Here is a 17,698-nt window from a genome sequence, read left to right on the forward strand (position 1 = left end):
GCGTTAAGCGGTATCGGGTACGGGTCATCCCTAGGTGTCCTGACAAGGGGATATCATGAGCGATTCTAAGCAGCTCCTGCCTATATTTCTGTGGTACCACTAACTGTTTGTTAGTCAGGGTGACCGACCCCCCCACATCTTTTGCCGTGACACGGTATAGTAACTCTTTCTCCCACGTGTACCGCTCCCCCTCTAGCCCTGCTTGGTCCGCTTGTGCCCGGTCCCTATATACTTGGAGGGTGGGGTCTGTCTGGACTTCGGTCGCAAAGGTAGTCGGGGTATCCCAGGACAGGGAAGTCGGTTGGGGGTCATGGTCTCTTACCTGAGCCTCAGAGTGTATCGGTGTAGCCGTGGTGCGAGCCTGCTGCCGGGTGGTTACGGGGTGAGCCTCCTGGTATGGAGCCTGGGGGATAAAAGCGGAAGTCATCTGGCCCAAGTCATTCCCCAGCACAACATCTGCGGGTAAATTTTGCATAAGCCCCACTTCCACAGTTCCCTCTCCCACACCCCAATCCAAATGTACCTTGGCAGTGGGTAGCCGGTATACTGCTCCCCCGGCCACCCGTACTGCCACTGAGCCGCCAGTGTGGGTTGCGCCTGGTACCAAATGTGGTGCAACCAAAGTTAGAGTGGCTCCCGAATCCCGGAGCCCTTGTACCTCCTTCCCCTCCAGGGTCACTAGCTGCCGGTGATGTTGTCGGTTGTCGGTGGCTCGGACCGACATTACTTCGTGGAGCACCCCTAGAGGCTCTTCAATTTGAGCGCTCAGCATTTCCTGGGGGGCTGGTGCTACCTGGTAGTGATGTGCAGCAGCCCTGGGTGTTAAATTTTGTCGCACCTGGTTCCAAGCTTGTCGGCTCCGGTTTTGGGTGCACTCCCGAGAAATGTGTCCCCACTGCTTGCAGGTGTGGCACTGAATGTTAGCCCGGCCATTGTATCGGGAGGGGGGTGGTGGAGTATTCAGTGCGGGCCTGTGCAGGGGTACTGTGGGGCCGGTAGGAGTAAAAGTATTGGGTGGTCCGGTAATCCGAGGGAGAGTCTTATTTTGGGGTCCGTGATGCCTCCTGGCATCAAAATGCTGATCCGCCAATCTAGCGGCTTCGGGTAGGGTGAGTGGTTTACGGTCTCTCACCCATTCTTGTGCTTCTGGGGACAAACCATTAAAGAACTGTTCCAGCAGCATTAACTGTTGCAGCTCTTCCATGTTAGTAGCGTTGCTGGCCTGTATCCAGCCTTGCGTTGCTTGATCCAGCTTGTGCGCCCACTCTGCATGAGAATCTTTCTCAGGTTTGCGCAAGCCCCTGAACTTGCGCCGGTATGCCTCTGGGGTAATGGCATACCTCTCCAAGATCGCCCTCTTTACTTTAGGGTAATCTTTGCTGTCCTCTCGGGGCACAGCACGGTAGGCTTCAGCTGCCCTACCCGATAATTTGCCTGCCAGCAGCGGCACCCATACTGCGGGTTCCAAGTCGTGCAAATCGCACAGCCGCTCAAAATCCTGTAAATACCCATCAATTTCGTCCTTTTCTTCACAAAATGCTTTAAATGCGTGATGTGGGACTTTGGGTTTTACCTGTCCGTATGTGGAGGCAGTAACAGACTCTGCCCTAGGCGGTGTCTCTGGGGTGCGGGTCGCCATCAGATAATCATGCACATCTGATATCAGCACGGTCAATATTTCCAAAGGTACTGGTTGTGGCAGAAACGCCAACCTGGTTCGTAGCTCTTTCTGGTATGGGGTCTCTTCCATGGCTGGTGGAGGTGTAGCGCTGCGGGCTCTGTCTCCCTCCATCAGTTCAGCGATCAGCACAGCCTTAGATTTGTTGCTGGCTATCTTACCCCTGGCTTCCAGTAGCTCTTTTAAAGTCTGTCGTTTCAGTATGGTATAATCAATCTCCATACGAATTGCCCTTGCTTTCCTTGTTCGGTAGTTCCAGTTACACGAACGCTGCTTTTCGGCTGTAAGGTTCGGATCCCGTCGCTTGCCACCAATTGTAACGGAATGCAGTATATTAGTCCACGATATCCGTTGGTATTCTCAGGAAATCCACAGTCAGAGTAGAAAGCACGGCAATATCCCCAATCCTCCCAATAACCGGACGAAACACAGTTTGGGAGTCAACTAACTTGCTTTATTCACAGACTTCCATATTTATGCAGTTCCCCTTGCAAGGGGTTTCCTTACAGCTGTTACAGGGGATTTCTCCCATCAGGCATTGTAATTATCCCAACAGGCATTGCTACACGAGAGGGATACTCCCACTAAAATGGACGATTAAGTGGATTATCCCCTCGTGGAGCAAAACCGGCAATTTATACAGAAATCCATATTTTATACATTTTTACTCGCTTTTAGACGAATGACCGTTCGGTAGATAGCTGGGGTCGGCGGGCACATTTAGTGAGAATACCGCTCTGATCCCAGCTAAACTAACCGAACGCCGCACAAAATACATTAAAACACTGAGTTCGGTTTAAAAGTACCGAACATCTATGGGGAACAGAATGTGCCGAACGCGGAACTCCCGAACGCTCTGGAAGTCCAGCGGTGTTCGGATCATTGAGTAGCCGTTTTCAGTTCCAGGCTCTCGACGACCGAACACCGCTGCAGAGACAAAGGATCCAAGATGGCCGACCGCCGCATGGTCGGTAGCCGAACGACGGCCACCTAGGAGAGCCCTTAATTACCGATTGCAACAATGTTGCAATTGTTTAATTGGTGCCACACGACTGGTGAGTGGGTGGTCTACCCGGGGAGCCCTCATTCGTATGGCGAACGGCCTGGATAGCCGGGTTTCGTCAAACGAGAGGGATTTGTATGCTGGCAGCGTACGGCTGCCAGCATGCGAACGGCCACAATGCGGTACATACACAGGTTAAATACACAGTACATATTCAGCCTACAGACAACCTTTAATAACTGCAGTCCAGAAGTGGCTAGGTTTGCCACAGTGTGTGTGTGTGTATGTCTGTTAGTGTGTGTGTATGTCTGTTAGTGTGTGTGTGTGTGTATGTTTGTTAGTGTGTGTGTGTGTATGTCTGTTAGTGTGTGTGTGTGAATGTCTGATAGTGTGTGTGTGTGTATGTCTGTTAGTGTGTCTGTGTATGTCTGTTAGTGTGTGTGTGTATGTCTGTTAGTGTGTGTCTGTTAGTGTGTGTGTGTGTATGTATGTCTGTTAGTGTGAGTGTGTGTGTATCTGCTAGTGAGTGTGTGTCTGTTAGTGAGTGTGTCTGTAAGTGTGTGTGTGTTTCTGTTAGCTAGTGTATGTGTATCTGTAAGTGAATGTGTGTGTGTGTATTTAGAAGGCGGGGCGGGAAGGGTGGGGGTGGTGGGGGCCCGGGGAAGGGTTGGATGGGGGTGGCGTGGGCGGGAGGGGGGCGCCTGAGTTTTGTCCTGTCCTAGGGCAGCACAAAACCAGGATACACCACTGGTGGTCAGATACACCTCCTTTATAGACGGGCAGATTGTTATGCTAAATGCAAAGCTGGCTGGTCTGCACGTTTCAATCATGACCACAGAACACAAGTAAATATCAGGTTTATTTGCATTCTTGTGGTTCTGCAAACAGCAGCTGGAACACAATCACTATTTCAGGGTTATTCAACAAACTGCACATTACAGAACATTAAATTCAAATGGCAAAATTGAGGCTAAAATAGATAAGCTGTGAGTAACTTTATATGAGTTGGAGATCTTCTACTGTTGCCTAAATTTTTCCATTCAAATTTAATTTCCTAAAATGTATGGGCTTCGCTCATTGACTGAGCATGATCAGCTGACACTCTTAGCCAATGCAGGGCTTAGCTCAGGAGAACTAACAGAAGTTCTTGCTTAGGAACTTTTGTCTCTCCGGAAATGGTAGTGGAGGCAAGGAGCTACGCCCGCTGGGCCCGAGGTATAAAGTCAAATAAATTGAGTGCTCCTTTAATGCAATGGATTAGGTGCGAAGAGCTGCTCCTGCAGTCTGCAGTTTTTCGTGACAAGGCAGTGTTTACATTGAAAGTAAAGTACACTTCTAGTGGCTGTCACTCAGACTTAGAAGTGCTTCCTATTGCATTCCTGCAATCTTTGTAGTATCATCCATGCAGGACCGATGACAAATGCAAAACACTTTCAATAGAGAAGGATAATAAGTTACTGTCACACATGCGTTGACTGCCACACACGCGCAGTAGTCCCCTAATGCTTCCCTGTGGGAAATGATGATCTCGACCAGATTAGGAGTGGACTCTGGGGTGAGACTGGTGTGGCGTGGAATATAGGATAAATATATCAGCTTTAACTATTACAGGTGGGGCCCATGAATCTAAACCGTGAGCAGTACCTATACCATTGTATTTCTACGTTACGGTGCTATTTAAGTATTATTATTCATACTTTTCGTGAATAATCTTATTATTTTTTCCCTGCTCTGCTATTTTGGGCTAAAATTTGCAATTCCTTACAACCTCAGTCCATTTACTGCCTATGACTATGGTTTCCACTCTTATCAGGACAAAGAAATTTACAAAAACATTGTGTATGTGTGTGATGTTTGACATGTTGCCCTCCATTTTATTTATGGACTCCACTTCCCAGGCTCCCCAGCCAGGCTGCATGGTGCCCTATGGTATAGCCCCCGCCCCCCCACCCTGCAGTCTCTCCTGTTTCTCCCTGGGGTTCTATTCCCAGTGAGCAGCCAGGCAGCGGCGGTGACGTAGTGTGTAACGTCAGACGCAGGGTAGCGGTCGGGAGCGTAGTGTGCGCGCGCAGCTCCCGCTACCAGTCAGTTAGTCAGTGTGTGTGTGTGTGAGAGTCTCCAGCTGTGTGAGTGTGTTAGAGAGAGAGAGCGCTCGGCGGACAGCGCGGTGCATGCCGGCGGTCTGAGCTCACACTCACAGCCCTATGCCCTGACACAGGAAGCGGACGGAACGCTGCGAGCATGGGCCTCATATTCGCCAAGCTGTGGAACTTTTTCTGCAATCAAGGTGAGTGTGCACTCATACTCCCACAATCCCTGCACCTCACTCACACTATGACCCACCTCGTATTTGTTCACACCAGGCATGCCGCCCATTTGGTACTCCAGCGGTTGTGGACTACGTTTCCCATGATGCTGCATGCTGGAAATCTGTCTGTAGCAGCTGGAGTGAGGAAGACACCTCCCCCTCCCAACTGACCACCATCCCTGCATCCCCCCAACTGACCACCATCCCTGCACCCCATCTCCCCAACTGACCCCCATCCCTGCATCCCCCCAACTGACCCCATCCCTGCATCCCCCCAACTGACCCCATCCCTGCATCCCCCAACTGACCCCCATCCCCCAACTGACCCCCCATCCCTGCATCCCCCCTCCCATCCCCCCATCTCAACTGCCCCCCCCATCCCTGCATCCCCTTCCATCTCCCCAACTGACCCCCATAGCCCCATCTCCCCAACTGACCCCCATCCCTGCATCCCCCCATCTCCCCAACTGACCCCCCATCCCTGCATCCCCTTCCATCTCCCCAACTGACCCCCCAAAGCTGCATCCCCCAACTGACCCCCCACCCTGCATCCCCTTGCATCTCCCCAACTGACCCCCATCCCTGCATCCCCTTTCATCTCCCCAACTGACCCCCTTGCATCTCCCCAACTGACCCCCATCCCTGCATCCCCCCCCATCTCCCCAACTGATCCCCCATCCCTGCATCCCCCCCCATCTCCCCAACTGACCCCCCATCCCTGCATCCCCTTCCATCTCCCCAACTAACCCCCCATAGCTGCATCCCCTTCCATCTCCCCAACTGACCCCCCATAGCTGCATCCCCCAACTGATCCCAGCATCCCCCAACTGATCCCCCACCCTGCATCTCCCCAACTGACCCCCATCCCTGCATCCCCTTGCATCTCCCCAACTGACCCCCATCCCTGCATCCCCCCCCATCTCCCCAACTGACCCCCCACCCTGCATCTCCCCAACTCACCCCATCCCTCCAGTTGTTTGACAGCTATTATGGGAGCTGTAGTACAACTGCTAGTAATAATAAGAGCAGCTAAGGGTGGGCTGAGATTGCCCCTCCTATTTATACAGGTTTGAGTGTTAGAGGGCTGTTGGTGTCTCATCTAAGTTTACCAGTTTGCTTTGTACCTGTTAGTTATAAAACCACTAGCCATGGTGCTGTATCTATTAATGAGTGTGTATTTGAACTGTTGCATTGTATATATTTCTTGTTCTATTGTTAAGCCTTCTGTTATTCTCTGTGGTTTAATTCTAATAAAACTGACTTCAAAGATGTGATTTTTAGATGGAGCACCAAAACAGAGGTCCATTTTTCCTTCCTTCATTTTTTTTTTTCTCCTCCACTTTCCCCTACTGACCCCCCCCCCACTATATCAACTAACGCTTGGAGTGTGACAAAAAGAGAATTTTAGCCAAACAAGTATCTCTGCTCAGTCCTGAAGAAGCCAGCATTTTATTTCACTTTCTTTTGAGTTTTCATAGTTGGGATATTTGGGCCCCCCAAAAACAGTGGGGCACCAGTCAAAAATTGTGATCATCTTGTCACATCATTAACTTTGTCACTAACACAGCTTTGAATTCTCTACTCAAAAGAGTTGCCATAGGTTCTAGTTGGTCTGATTTGTATTTCTGTTTGACAGTATATGACAAAGTTGGTATACACTGTGTAATAACACAATGTCTAGAGTGCATCTTTATTCAATGTGTGTGGTTGTGTTAAGGCTGTAAATGTAGAAACTATTCTATATGCAAACTCTGAGTTTTCCAATACAGTGCATAATATAAATAGTACCTAATCCTTGACAGAACCTTAAATGACCTGGCACTGCTTTGTGTTTGCCAGCTGGCAAGCCCCAAGTGTGGTTGTGATACCCTTGTTTTTTTTTTTTCCAACTATTGGATACTATACATTCTTTTTTTATTGTAAATGTGTTTAATGTGTGCCTGACATTCTTTTCCATTTAGCCCTGTTTACATTGTATTTAGGTTACTCGGCTGACCCTAGTCTTTTAGTACAGTCATTGTGCAAATAAATGTAACGTTCCAGTAAAGCTTACCTGTCATTGAATACTGTTGACTGGTCACGGTTCTTTCACTTAATCATGTTTTTATGGCTTCAATAATGATTTGGGGGATTAAACATTTCATTAATATCTTGCACAAGCCTCCCTGATTCTTGCATTTTAGATGGTTTACCTCTGAAACTCGTTAATGGGAAACAAAGCTCTTTAAAATCTTGTATGTGAAGCTTTTTTTTTTTTTTTTGAAAAACTAGTTTAATCTTGCAACTACCTTTCGTTCTACTGTGAACATTGTGTCACTAGATATCCTGAAGCTATTTTTCAATATGAGAGTAAGTAAAGTTATTCCATAAACTAAAAATTGAAATCAGAATGGCACAATGGTTAATGTGAGACTTAAAGGACCAATAGAGGCACCCAGACCACTTCAGCTTAATGAAGTGGTCTGGGTGCCCGGTCCCCCTAGATAAACTGCTATGTTTACACTGCAAGGTTAATCCAGCCTCTAGTGGCTGTCTCTTTGACAGCCACTAGAGGCGCTTCCGCAATTTACACTGAGTAAATCGCACTTATTTGACGCTGGACGTCCTCATAGAGTCCAGCGTCAAATAAGATACCCCATAGGAAAGTATTGAGTAATGCTTTCCTATGGGCAGGTTTGAATGCGCGTTAGCCTCTGGCGCTGGATTAAGGTAAGTGGCTGAAGGGGTTTTAATCCCTTCGGCGCCGAGGGTGGGGGACACTCCAAGAGCCTATAGTGTCAGGAAAACGGGTTTGTTTTCCTGGCACTATAGGATAAGTTTAAATAGCCAAGCTGATTATAGGTGAGTTTGAGGATTTCTCCATATTGGCTGGTTTTGGTACAAAGTTCAGGAAAAAAACCTTAAATGTAACAAAAAATAACATAGGATGAGTTACGGTAGCTTGACGGATCTTCTGAGAAGATGTGTAGCTCAAAAAAATGTTTTTGTTTTGTGGACTTTACAAGAGATTTTATTGGTGACTTAGATCATAATTATATTGGCTACACTGACTTTTTAACTTGGGAAAAGGCTTAAAATTACCCATCTGTGTATCAACATGGCCGGTTTCAAGTGCCTTACAGCAAATTACTGTGGATACCTGTATTCTCCATTTCACTGGAATTGGCTGAGCACAGGGAAATCTAGAACTTACTTGCAAGGTTGCCATTTTATTTGTCTAACATTTAAGAACACTGTTTTCTATATGCAATGCTATTGTTAGCCCAAGAATGACTTTCTATAGTGATGCTGTGGAGTACACAAAGCCTATTATTAAGGCTGATTTTTTAATTTAATTTTTTTTCTCCTTTTACTCATACCTGAAGATTAAGCAAAAGATTTATGGCTTTTGTCAGAAAGTTGGTTGTATCGTCATCTTTTCTAGCATATTGTGAATACATCTGCAGATTCAACTGAGCATTAATTTTGCACTTATGTAGTCCACTTCTACTTTATAATATAAGCAATAACTGGATTCCAGAGACGGGCAAAGCTCCCAATCACTAATCTCCACAACCTGCTTGATGTCTCCATTTCCATGGTCCAGTCAAATTCAGAGCAAGCTGACAGGTGTAAATTTTTTTTTTACAGAACTCACGTTTGACACTCTTGACTGCCAAACTTGTGCCTGGAGTGTAACTAGCCCCCAGCACAAAAAGTAATCTCTCTGGATGTGATCCACACGCCAATCACCATGACCACTTGAAACTATTGAAGTGGTAATGGTGGATGGAGTAGCCCTTTTAATCTGTAATCTATGTTTGCGATAAATTTGCCTACGTGACTAAAGCTTTAAAACACATTGTTCCAATTTAATGGGGCTACAGAATTCATTACAATTGTTTACTAAATCTCCTCTTCTGATCTAGTATGGGTTAAAGGACCACTATAGTGCCAGGAAAACAAACTTGTTTTCCTGGCACTATGGTGCCCTGAGGGTGCCCCCACCCTCAGGGTCCCACTCCCATGGCGCTGAAGGGGGAGGAAGGGGTTATTCCCTTGCCTTTTCTCCAGCGCAGGGCTCCCTCGGCGCTGGGACTCTTCTGACGTCACCGGCTGAATGCGCATGCGCGGCAAGAGCCGCGCGCACATTCAGCCAGTCTCATAGGACAGCATTATCAATGCTTTCCTATGGACGCTGGCGTCTTCTCCCTGTGAAAATCAATGAGGCAGTCACTAGAGGCTGGATTAACCCATAAGTAAACATAGCAGTTTCTCTGAAACTATGTTTACATCAAAAAGGGTTAAACCTAGATGGACCCCGGTGCCTATAGTGGTCCTTTAATTGCTGATTCACACAGTAGTAGTCACATTTACTAATTACTAAAAGTCCCTACTTTACTCATTTATGGGAATTAATTGACATTTTTGCAAATGATTCATAAATATGCTGGTGTCTCTACCTTTTTAATTAAACGTAAACTATAGTGCCCCCATTCCCTGTGCTGCTGAAGGGTGGAGTTAACCCACCAAGGTAATTATCACAGTTTATAAAAAAAAACTGCAATAATTACCATTGCAGGGTCAAGGGGCTTTGGATACAGCACCAAGATCACTTCAATGAGCTGAAGTGGTCTTGGTGCCTGTGGTGTCCTTTTTAAGTGTATTTGTGGCAAATTTTGCTACTGCATCCAGCAAAGCTATGTAAAAAAGTGTAAGTCTCTGTGTGTTTATCTTGTAATTCAGGCATTTCCACAAGCAATCACAATTAGAGCCTAATTTAAAAAGTACTTGGGATTAAATTCAGTATATATAAAAAATAAACGCAAGTCACTCAGTGTACCCCCATAGGGTATTTGTGTCAAAGTGAACACAAACATTTTCGCTAAGCAACTGTTATGTTTCAACTTGCTAAAATTATTGAAGGATCACTATAGTGTCAGGAAAACAAAGCCATTTTCCTGACACTATAGTGCCCTGAGAGTGCCCCCACCCTCAGGGTCCCCCTCCTGTTGCGCTGAAGGGGTTAAAACCCCTTCAGCCACTTACCTTATTCCAGGCTCCCTCGGCGCTGGTGACCTCCCCTCCCACTCTGACGTCAGCTCCGACGTCACAGGAACCGAATGCGCATGCGTCGCAGATGCGCCTCTAGTGGCTGTCTGGAAGACAGCCACTAGAGGCTGGCTTAACCCCAAATGTAAACATAGCAGTTTCTCTGAAACTGCCATGTTTGCATCTGAAGGGTTAAAACCTGAGGGACCTGGGACCCAGATCACTTCATTTAGCTGAAGTGGTCTGGGTGACTATAGTGTCCCTTTAATATAGCATTCTCATAAACATCAATCACAGAAAACCTTTGTGGACCAGGTACATAAAACCCTTTTGTTTCACAATTAAAGGAGCACTATAGTGCCAGGAAAACAAACTCGTTTTCCTGGCACTATAGTGTTATTGGATCCCCCCCCTCCCGTTGGTCTGAAGGGGTAAAAGCCCTTCAGCCACTTACATTAATCTAGCACCGGGCTCCCTCTGCGCTGGGGTGCTCTCCTCCCCCTGCCGACGTCCGCTCTGAATGCATGTTTTCAGCTGCAGGGTTAAAACCAGGGGGACCTGGCACCCAGACCACTTCATTGAGCTGAAGTGGTCTGGGTGCCTATAGTGGTCCTTAACAACCTGGGAGGATCTATCCTGTCTTTCCTTTTAAAGAATGCTCAAATGTTGCATTTGAAACCATAAAGATGAAATTAGTCCTGGCTTGTTTAGCCTTGCCTAAATGAAATTGATCATTATCGATCTAATTTACATGACATTTCTAAATCTTTGTATGCAATGATTGGATTCTGGTGGAATCAGTCTTAATATTTGCATGTAGTGGAAAAGCAAGTAGATGCCAGAGTGGCATGAATTCTTTAGGTGTTTAGGGGTAAAAGTAATGATATGTTAGCTGGAGTTAAAGGGACTGGTCAATATGAGTTTGGGGTCAGGATTAAGACCAAACTATGCATATCATGGTAGGTGTTTGACATTAGGAGGAGGGGGTTCCATTGGAATGGGAAAGAAGTACAGAAATAGGGTTGTTTTTGCACTGCATTTTAAATGTGTTTTTAGCTTTCTTTGGTATTTCAAGTGAATGAAAAATGAGAGTAATCATAGGTATGATGTCATGTAGGTTTATTCTTTATATAATAGTGCTGCTCCTTCAATGCTTTTTTTTTCCCCCCTATAGCCGCATCCATTTGAATGCTAATGAATATTTATACATTTTTGAACAGCGATTATTACGCTCTTACCATTTTACGGTTTCTACAGAAAAATGTAACATTGTGTTTTGTTTGTTTTTCCTAACAACTGTTCTATTTATACTGATAAATTATTTTTATTTTCCCCCAGAGCACAAAGTTATAATTGTGGGACTTGATAATGCAGGGAAGACTACTATCCTTTATCAATTGTAAGTATTTTCTTTCATCTAGCATGGGCAGCATGGGTGGCAGTTATGCGAATTATCTAGGAGCAGTGCCAAGGTTGCAAGTGGAAGCCCACCTAGTTGGGTATTTTGAAACATTATATAGTACCCATATTTGTGGTAGTGCAAGGTGATGATTTTATTTTAATAATTGTTGCCATATTATTTTTCTAATTTATCTTAACAGTTTAATGAATGAAGTTGTTCACACATCTCCGACTATTGGAAGCAACGTAGAAGAAATTGTAGTTAAGAATACACATTTTCTGATGTGGGATATTGGAGGCCAAGAATCTCTGCGCTCATCGTGGAACACCTATTATTCAAATACAGAGGTAGGAATTTTATTTGAAGGAATGTGAGTAGATCAAAATTCATGTTTTTCTTTTAGTATAGTATTTGATATTTCTGCCTCTTTATATTATTGTCTGACTGTCTAGCTATTTGTGTACAGAATCTTTTTCCCACTGCTCTTTCCATAGCCTCTGAGCAAACTGGCATGCATACTTGAAAACGCAGTAATGATGACAGACATGTTTGTAGACTCTTTATCTCATTCTGTGTTAGCTAATTTGTTTTTCCATGATAACTTTTATGCTACCTGGTACAATCTATAAATCATCTTATTTTCTCAAGGTGTTATATATGTACATATTTTTTTTTTCTTTTCTATCAAGTATATTTTCCATTGGATAAGTGGTTTTACGAAGGTGATAAACTGTAAAGCTGATTTACAATGAGTGTGCTGTATTTCACAATATATACGTATCCAATGGAAAATATCCTTGTTACTAGTTAACTATCTTGGTTCTAAGAAATTCTTGCCTTTTTTTTTTCAGTAGCTTTTAAGCTTTACAAATGCTTTTACTATTGCCTTTGATTATATCTTAAAAGAATAAATGATTTTGTAAAAATTTTAGGTGTTTCTCATATTCTTTCAGATTCAGCTGATTTTAGACTTTTAGTTTTTGTGCCCCTCCCCCTTTTTTCCTGTTTGAATGGTAGAAAAAACAAAAAACCTCTCATGAAGTCATACACCCGCTTGACATGAATCTATTGACATTTAACACTACTTCATCAGCTGACATAAAAGCATTGTAATAGATAATGCATATCCACAGTGAGGACTTCTAGAAATGCATCAGCTGGCACCTTTTGTCTCTTAGAAAAATGTGTCACCTCAAATAACAGTCAATACATTACTGCAACCATGTAAACCAAAATTACTTTGCCCCCCCCATGCTTAATGAAGCAGTTTTGGTGTATAGAACATGCTCCTGCAGTCTCATTGCTCAACTCTCTGCCTGTAAATTCATCTAATGTTTCCACTTCCTGTATTGCAAATTCTGTTCAATTCAGAATTTCTCATCTCCTGCTCTTTAAAAACTTAGTTAAATTTGATTTAAAATTAAAGGGACACTATAGTCACCTTAACAACTTTAGCTTAATGAAGCAGTTTTGGTGTATAGAACATGCCCCTGCAGCCTCACTGCTCAATCCTCTGCCATTTAGGAGATAAATCCCTTTGTTTATGAACCCTAGTCACACCTCCCTGCGTGTGACTTGCACAGCCTTCCATAAACGCTTTCTTTATTGCAAGTTCTGTTTAATTAAGATTTTCTTATCCCCTGCTATGTTAATAGCTTGCTAGACCCTGCAAGAGCCTCCTGTATGTGATTAAAGTTCAATTTAGAGATTGAGATACAAATATTTAAGGTAAATTACATCTGTTTGAAAGTGAAACCAGTTTTTTTTTTTTCATGCAGGCTCTGTCAATCATAGCCAGGGGAGGTGTGGCTAGGGCTGCATAAACAGAAACAAACTCCTAAATGACAGTGAATTGAGCAGCGAAATTGCAGGGGAATGATCTATACACTAAAACTGCTTTATTTAGTAATTTAGGTGACTATAGTGTTACTTTAACAATTTTCTTTTCGTGTAGGCTGTTAGTCTCTGCTAGCAGCGGTTTGGCTAGGGTACATAAACCGAAACACAAGTGGCTTAACGCCTAAATGGCAGAGAATTGAGCAGTGAAACGTGTTTTGAACCCGCACAGGGTAATTCCTAGCCTTCATAAACCACCATCTTTATCTCAGGATCTTTGAGGCAGACTAAGTACTTACTAGAGTAGTTTCTCTTGTGTACAAGAAAGGAAAACATCCAAATCCCTAATCTGGACTATCATGTTGGATATGTGATTGTTGCAGTTATTTAGTCTTTGCAGTATCTGAACTAAGTTGCCATTGTTTGAAACAGAAGATGTGTAGGTATGTATGCTTTACTGGAGTGACGGTATACTCTTTGGGGGTCTCCATAACCATCATTACATGACAAAACTTGTGATCTCAGCTATATTGACAACTACTTTTATTTACAGTTGCAAGTCATTTAACAAGATTTCTTGTTCTGTGTCCTCAGTTCATTATCTTGGTTGTTGATAGTACGGACAGAGAGAGACTTTCAATTACAAAAGAAGAGCTATACCGAATGTTGGCACATGAGGTGAGGCACTTTAACATCTGTCTGGGTGTTCTGATGGTTGGTGTTTAAAATTAAGCAACATTTTCATGTGTAGCATTATTCACTTCATTAGGCATGTTTGACACTACTACATGGTGATGTTACGTGTACATAAAACAAAGCATATACATTTTACTCATGTGCCAATAGCAGAGATTCAATGAGTTTCTGCAAGGCATCTCACCACTCCTCTCAGCTGTCACTTGTAGTGTCTGATGTAAATACTAACTAACCTAATGTGCAATGCTTGTCTGTGGCATGTTGTGGTGTGTGGTGTGTGGTGTGCACAAAATGATCTGTGGAGTATCTCGCTGTGTTCCACGAAATGGTAGCTTCATCTGCAAGGATATGAAGATAGTGACACAGATGTATGAGTTTCAGATAGGTATTATCTCCTTACCCCATCTCATCTAATCTAGGTGCCAGGCCAGTGTAGCAGAGCTCTCTGCAATATATACAGAGACCCCATAAGAAACATGGTCACTTAAAATATTTTGCATGTACCGTAATTGAATTTCTTGCGTGGTCTACAAAGATGTATTTGTATATTTTTCATATAAACCTCAGCCTTTGCAGTTGATTGTTTTATACTAAGGCATTTTAAATTCCAATTTTACACCAACTTATTGCAACTTATTTCAAATATATGTTACAGTGGTTACTGTTCTATGTGCTGTGAATAAAGCAAATTTTATATTTTTAGGACTTGAGGAAGGCAGCTGTGCTTATCTTTGCAAACAAACAGGACATGAAAGGGTGTATGTCGGCAGCTGATATTTCAAAATACCTCACCCTTAGCTCTATAAAGGATCACCCATGGCATATCCAGTCCTGTTGTGCCCTCACAGGAGAGGGGTGAGTAATTAAATTTTCATGTGCATCTGTATGTCTAAGTCAGGCTACTTCAACACCAGATCCCCAGCTTTGTGAGCTACAAATTCTAAAAAGTACTATCATCATCATCATCATGGCTTATTATAGTAGTGCTAGTACTAGGAGGCTGTGGGGTGTAGTTTTAATTCTTGTCAAATTGATTTCAAGCAATTTTAACAAAATAAGATTCACTGGTACTCTAGGCCCACCTCCTCAGCTGGAATCAACATTGTGATAGTTTTTGTTCCTCATTCTTTTGCCGTATGTACATCATGAGCAATGTGCAGCTCTAAGAGGTTAGCTATTTGAGGATTCAACCATGCCTATTTACCGTAACCCTTTTGAGAGGTCAATTGTTAACCCTTTTGGCAATTTGCAAACAGGCACATGTGTGATTGTCTCAAGCTGAGTGGGGTGTGCTTTATAATCAAACCATTTAGGGGCTGCTCCCATAGCCACCAAGCAAATAAATACTTAGAGACCCTGTAGACTCTCTAGCCATTTTCCTTCTGCTTACAGCTGCAGTACAGTAGGGATATTCATATGTATGGGCCAAGTAGCTTCCCAAAATAAACTTGAACGTATAATAAGCCCTTAGCCATAAATACCTGGAGAAATGGAGTAAGCTCAGTTCTTTCTTATCCTGTAGGCAGGAATGACATTTTTTTTTCCTTCCTCTTTTGATAGGTGTGGTTGGTGGGGCTGCTGTCAGGGGGCATCCCGTTTTAACAAGCAACTTTGGAGGTGTGCTTTTTGAGCTGCCTTTGATGGAGTTACAGGGCTGCCTTTTTTTTTTCTTCTTGCACATCTCTTGCCTGGGAGGTGTTGCATTCCATCTTGCATGCACAAACACAGCTCATTGAATTGGTCCTTGGAGGCCCCTTGCGCTGTCCCTCCACTAAGTTTCAAGAAGTGTAACACTAGGTGTCCCTGGCTGCCCACAGCCCAGCCCCAACTAGAGTTATAGCTAAGTCAGAAAAAAAATCTTCCTCCTGGCTGTAACTATTTATACCAGTAAAGGGTCGCTGTGATAGGCTAAAGCAGTCAACCGACACTGTCACCAATTGCTGCTCAGGCCAATACTTACTCATTAGCCCATGCAGCACAGAGGGCATCTGTGGATTCTCATTTAGCATTTAAGATATTAAAAATGGTTTAACACTGAATGGAAGGATAACACTACGGTGCTCCATACACTATAGCCATTTTACTCAGATGAAGCTTTTGCACGGTCTACAATGTCCTTTTAAGCTAAGCTATAGTAGTTATGGTATTGAAGTACCACTTTAATTGTGTGTAGATATTTACTCCATTATCCTGACCTCAGGGATTGTGTAAGGGACATGTTTGCAAGTATCCATCTGCTTCACTTTTAAATTGTGCTTAAAATATTGGCGCAGTCCTGATTCATATAGTGCTTGCTTTTACATAATTATACAGTTGACTGCTACTATCATGCTTTCAGATTCCCCATGTAAACCATATCTGAACACATTTTCTGTTTTGTCTTCAGATTATGCCAAGGCCTTGAATGGATGACTTGCAGAACTGGAGTAAGATAACATGGTACAACACACAGGACTTGTATTTATTCTGTGACCTTAAACAGTCTCCTCAAGTACCCTACAATATCACGATGCTTGATTCATAACAAATTCAATCGCTCTCTCTCTCAGCCACACTTGAATCAAGTGCAGGCGTATTGGAAAAGAACTGAAATAGATCTCCATGAACCATAAACAACCTCAATGAACAAAAAAATATTTTATATATATATCTAACAGTTCATCTGTTGTACAGCCAGAGTCAAATCAATGCAAACACTGCCGTTGTTTTCAACTCTTTCCATCAAGGATACTTAATGGGTCAAGATATATATGTATTTTTTTAATTTTTTTTTTTTTGTACCATGTTTTGGGAGATGTCAGAGAGAGCATTATACTGTACAGCCATGTGCTATGACTTTATTTAAATATATTACACTTTTTTTTTTTTAGTCATTTAAGCTATTGATCAGCATATCATTGTAGAGTATGGAATGTTGATCTTTTTAACACTTGCGTGTCTGGATATGTGCAACCCTCTCCCTGGTACTCAAGGTATTTTATTTATTGTACATTTAATCTGTCTTCTTCATATAACATTTTACGGCTTACCCCAATCACTAACTGCAGTCTTATTTGAAATGTATTTTTTTTATTTTAAAGCCTACTGTTTGCATTCTAGGAAATTGAACTTATAACATCTTAAAATTCTCAGTGTTGTTAGAAGGGGTATTTGTTACAGACCCTTCCTAATGCACTGTGGAAACCTCGGAAATATAGCAGTTTCCTATTTTAAGTTTTTGCTAGAATAAACTTTTAATGTAAGGAGGGCAAATAGGGCAATGGATTCTTACCTGTAAGGAATTGAATTATAATTTAGCTTTTTGGGGGTATTATATGTTGTAGTTGTTTTTTTTTTTTTTTTTTTTTATTTGGTTTATAATATTTTAGCATTAAAAGGCACAGAATGAAAAATGCTAATCTTTATTTGTGTAATCAGGGGGTTGGGACTTTCCATATAAAACAAGGTATTGACCTTTCAAAATGTTTAGTCGACTAATATTGGACTGAAATTGTTAGTCAACAAAATTAACACTGATGACCATAGCGTGCATAGTTTTAAAAATGCATCACATTTCCCCAGTTTTGGCCATTAACAGAGAGTGAAATAAACCTAAAATGCTTTAAGAATAAATAACAAGTTATTAAAATGAAGACAAATTCATATAGAAGGGTTAAGTTATTGATGCAAACCATTGCAGCCTGGACAGAAAACAAGATAAATCTCAATGTATCTTTCCTGGTAAAATATTTTATAAATAAATAA

General features: G+C 42.9%; 1 protein-coding gene across 1 annotated transcript; it reads left to right on the forward strand.

The window, feature by feature from the left end:
• The first annotated feature begins 4,811 nt into the window (after positions 1-4,811).
• On the forward strand, positions 4,812-17,296 carry ARL5B (ADP ribosylation factor like GTPase 5B). The gene is made up of 6 exons (XM_063452521.1): positions 4,812-4,968; positions 11,359-11,419; positions 11,622-11,769; positions 13,853-13,936; positions 14,658-14,809; positions 16,341-17,296. The coding sequence occupies exons 1-6, from the start codon at positions 4,923-4,925 to the stop codon at positions 16,387-16,389; spliced, it is 540 nt and encodes a 179-aa protein (XP_063308591.1). The 5' UTR covers positions 4,812-4,922; the 3' UTR covers positions 16,390-17,296.
• The last annotated feature ends 402 nt before the right edge of the window (positions 17,297-17,698 follow it).

Source organism: Pelobates fuscus, chromosome 4 (genome assembly GCF_036172605.1).
Source record: "Pelobates fuscus isolate aPelFus1 chromosome 4, aPelFus1.pri, whole genome shotgun sequence".
Lineage (NCBI taxonomy): Eukaryota > Metazoa > Chordata > Amphibia > Anura > Pelobatidae > Pelobates > Pelobates fuscus.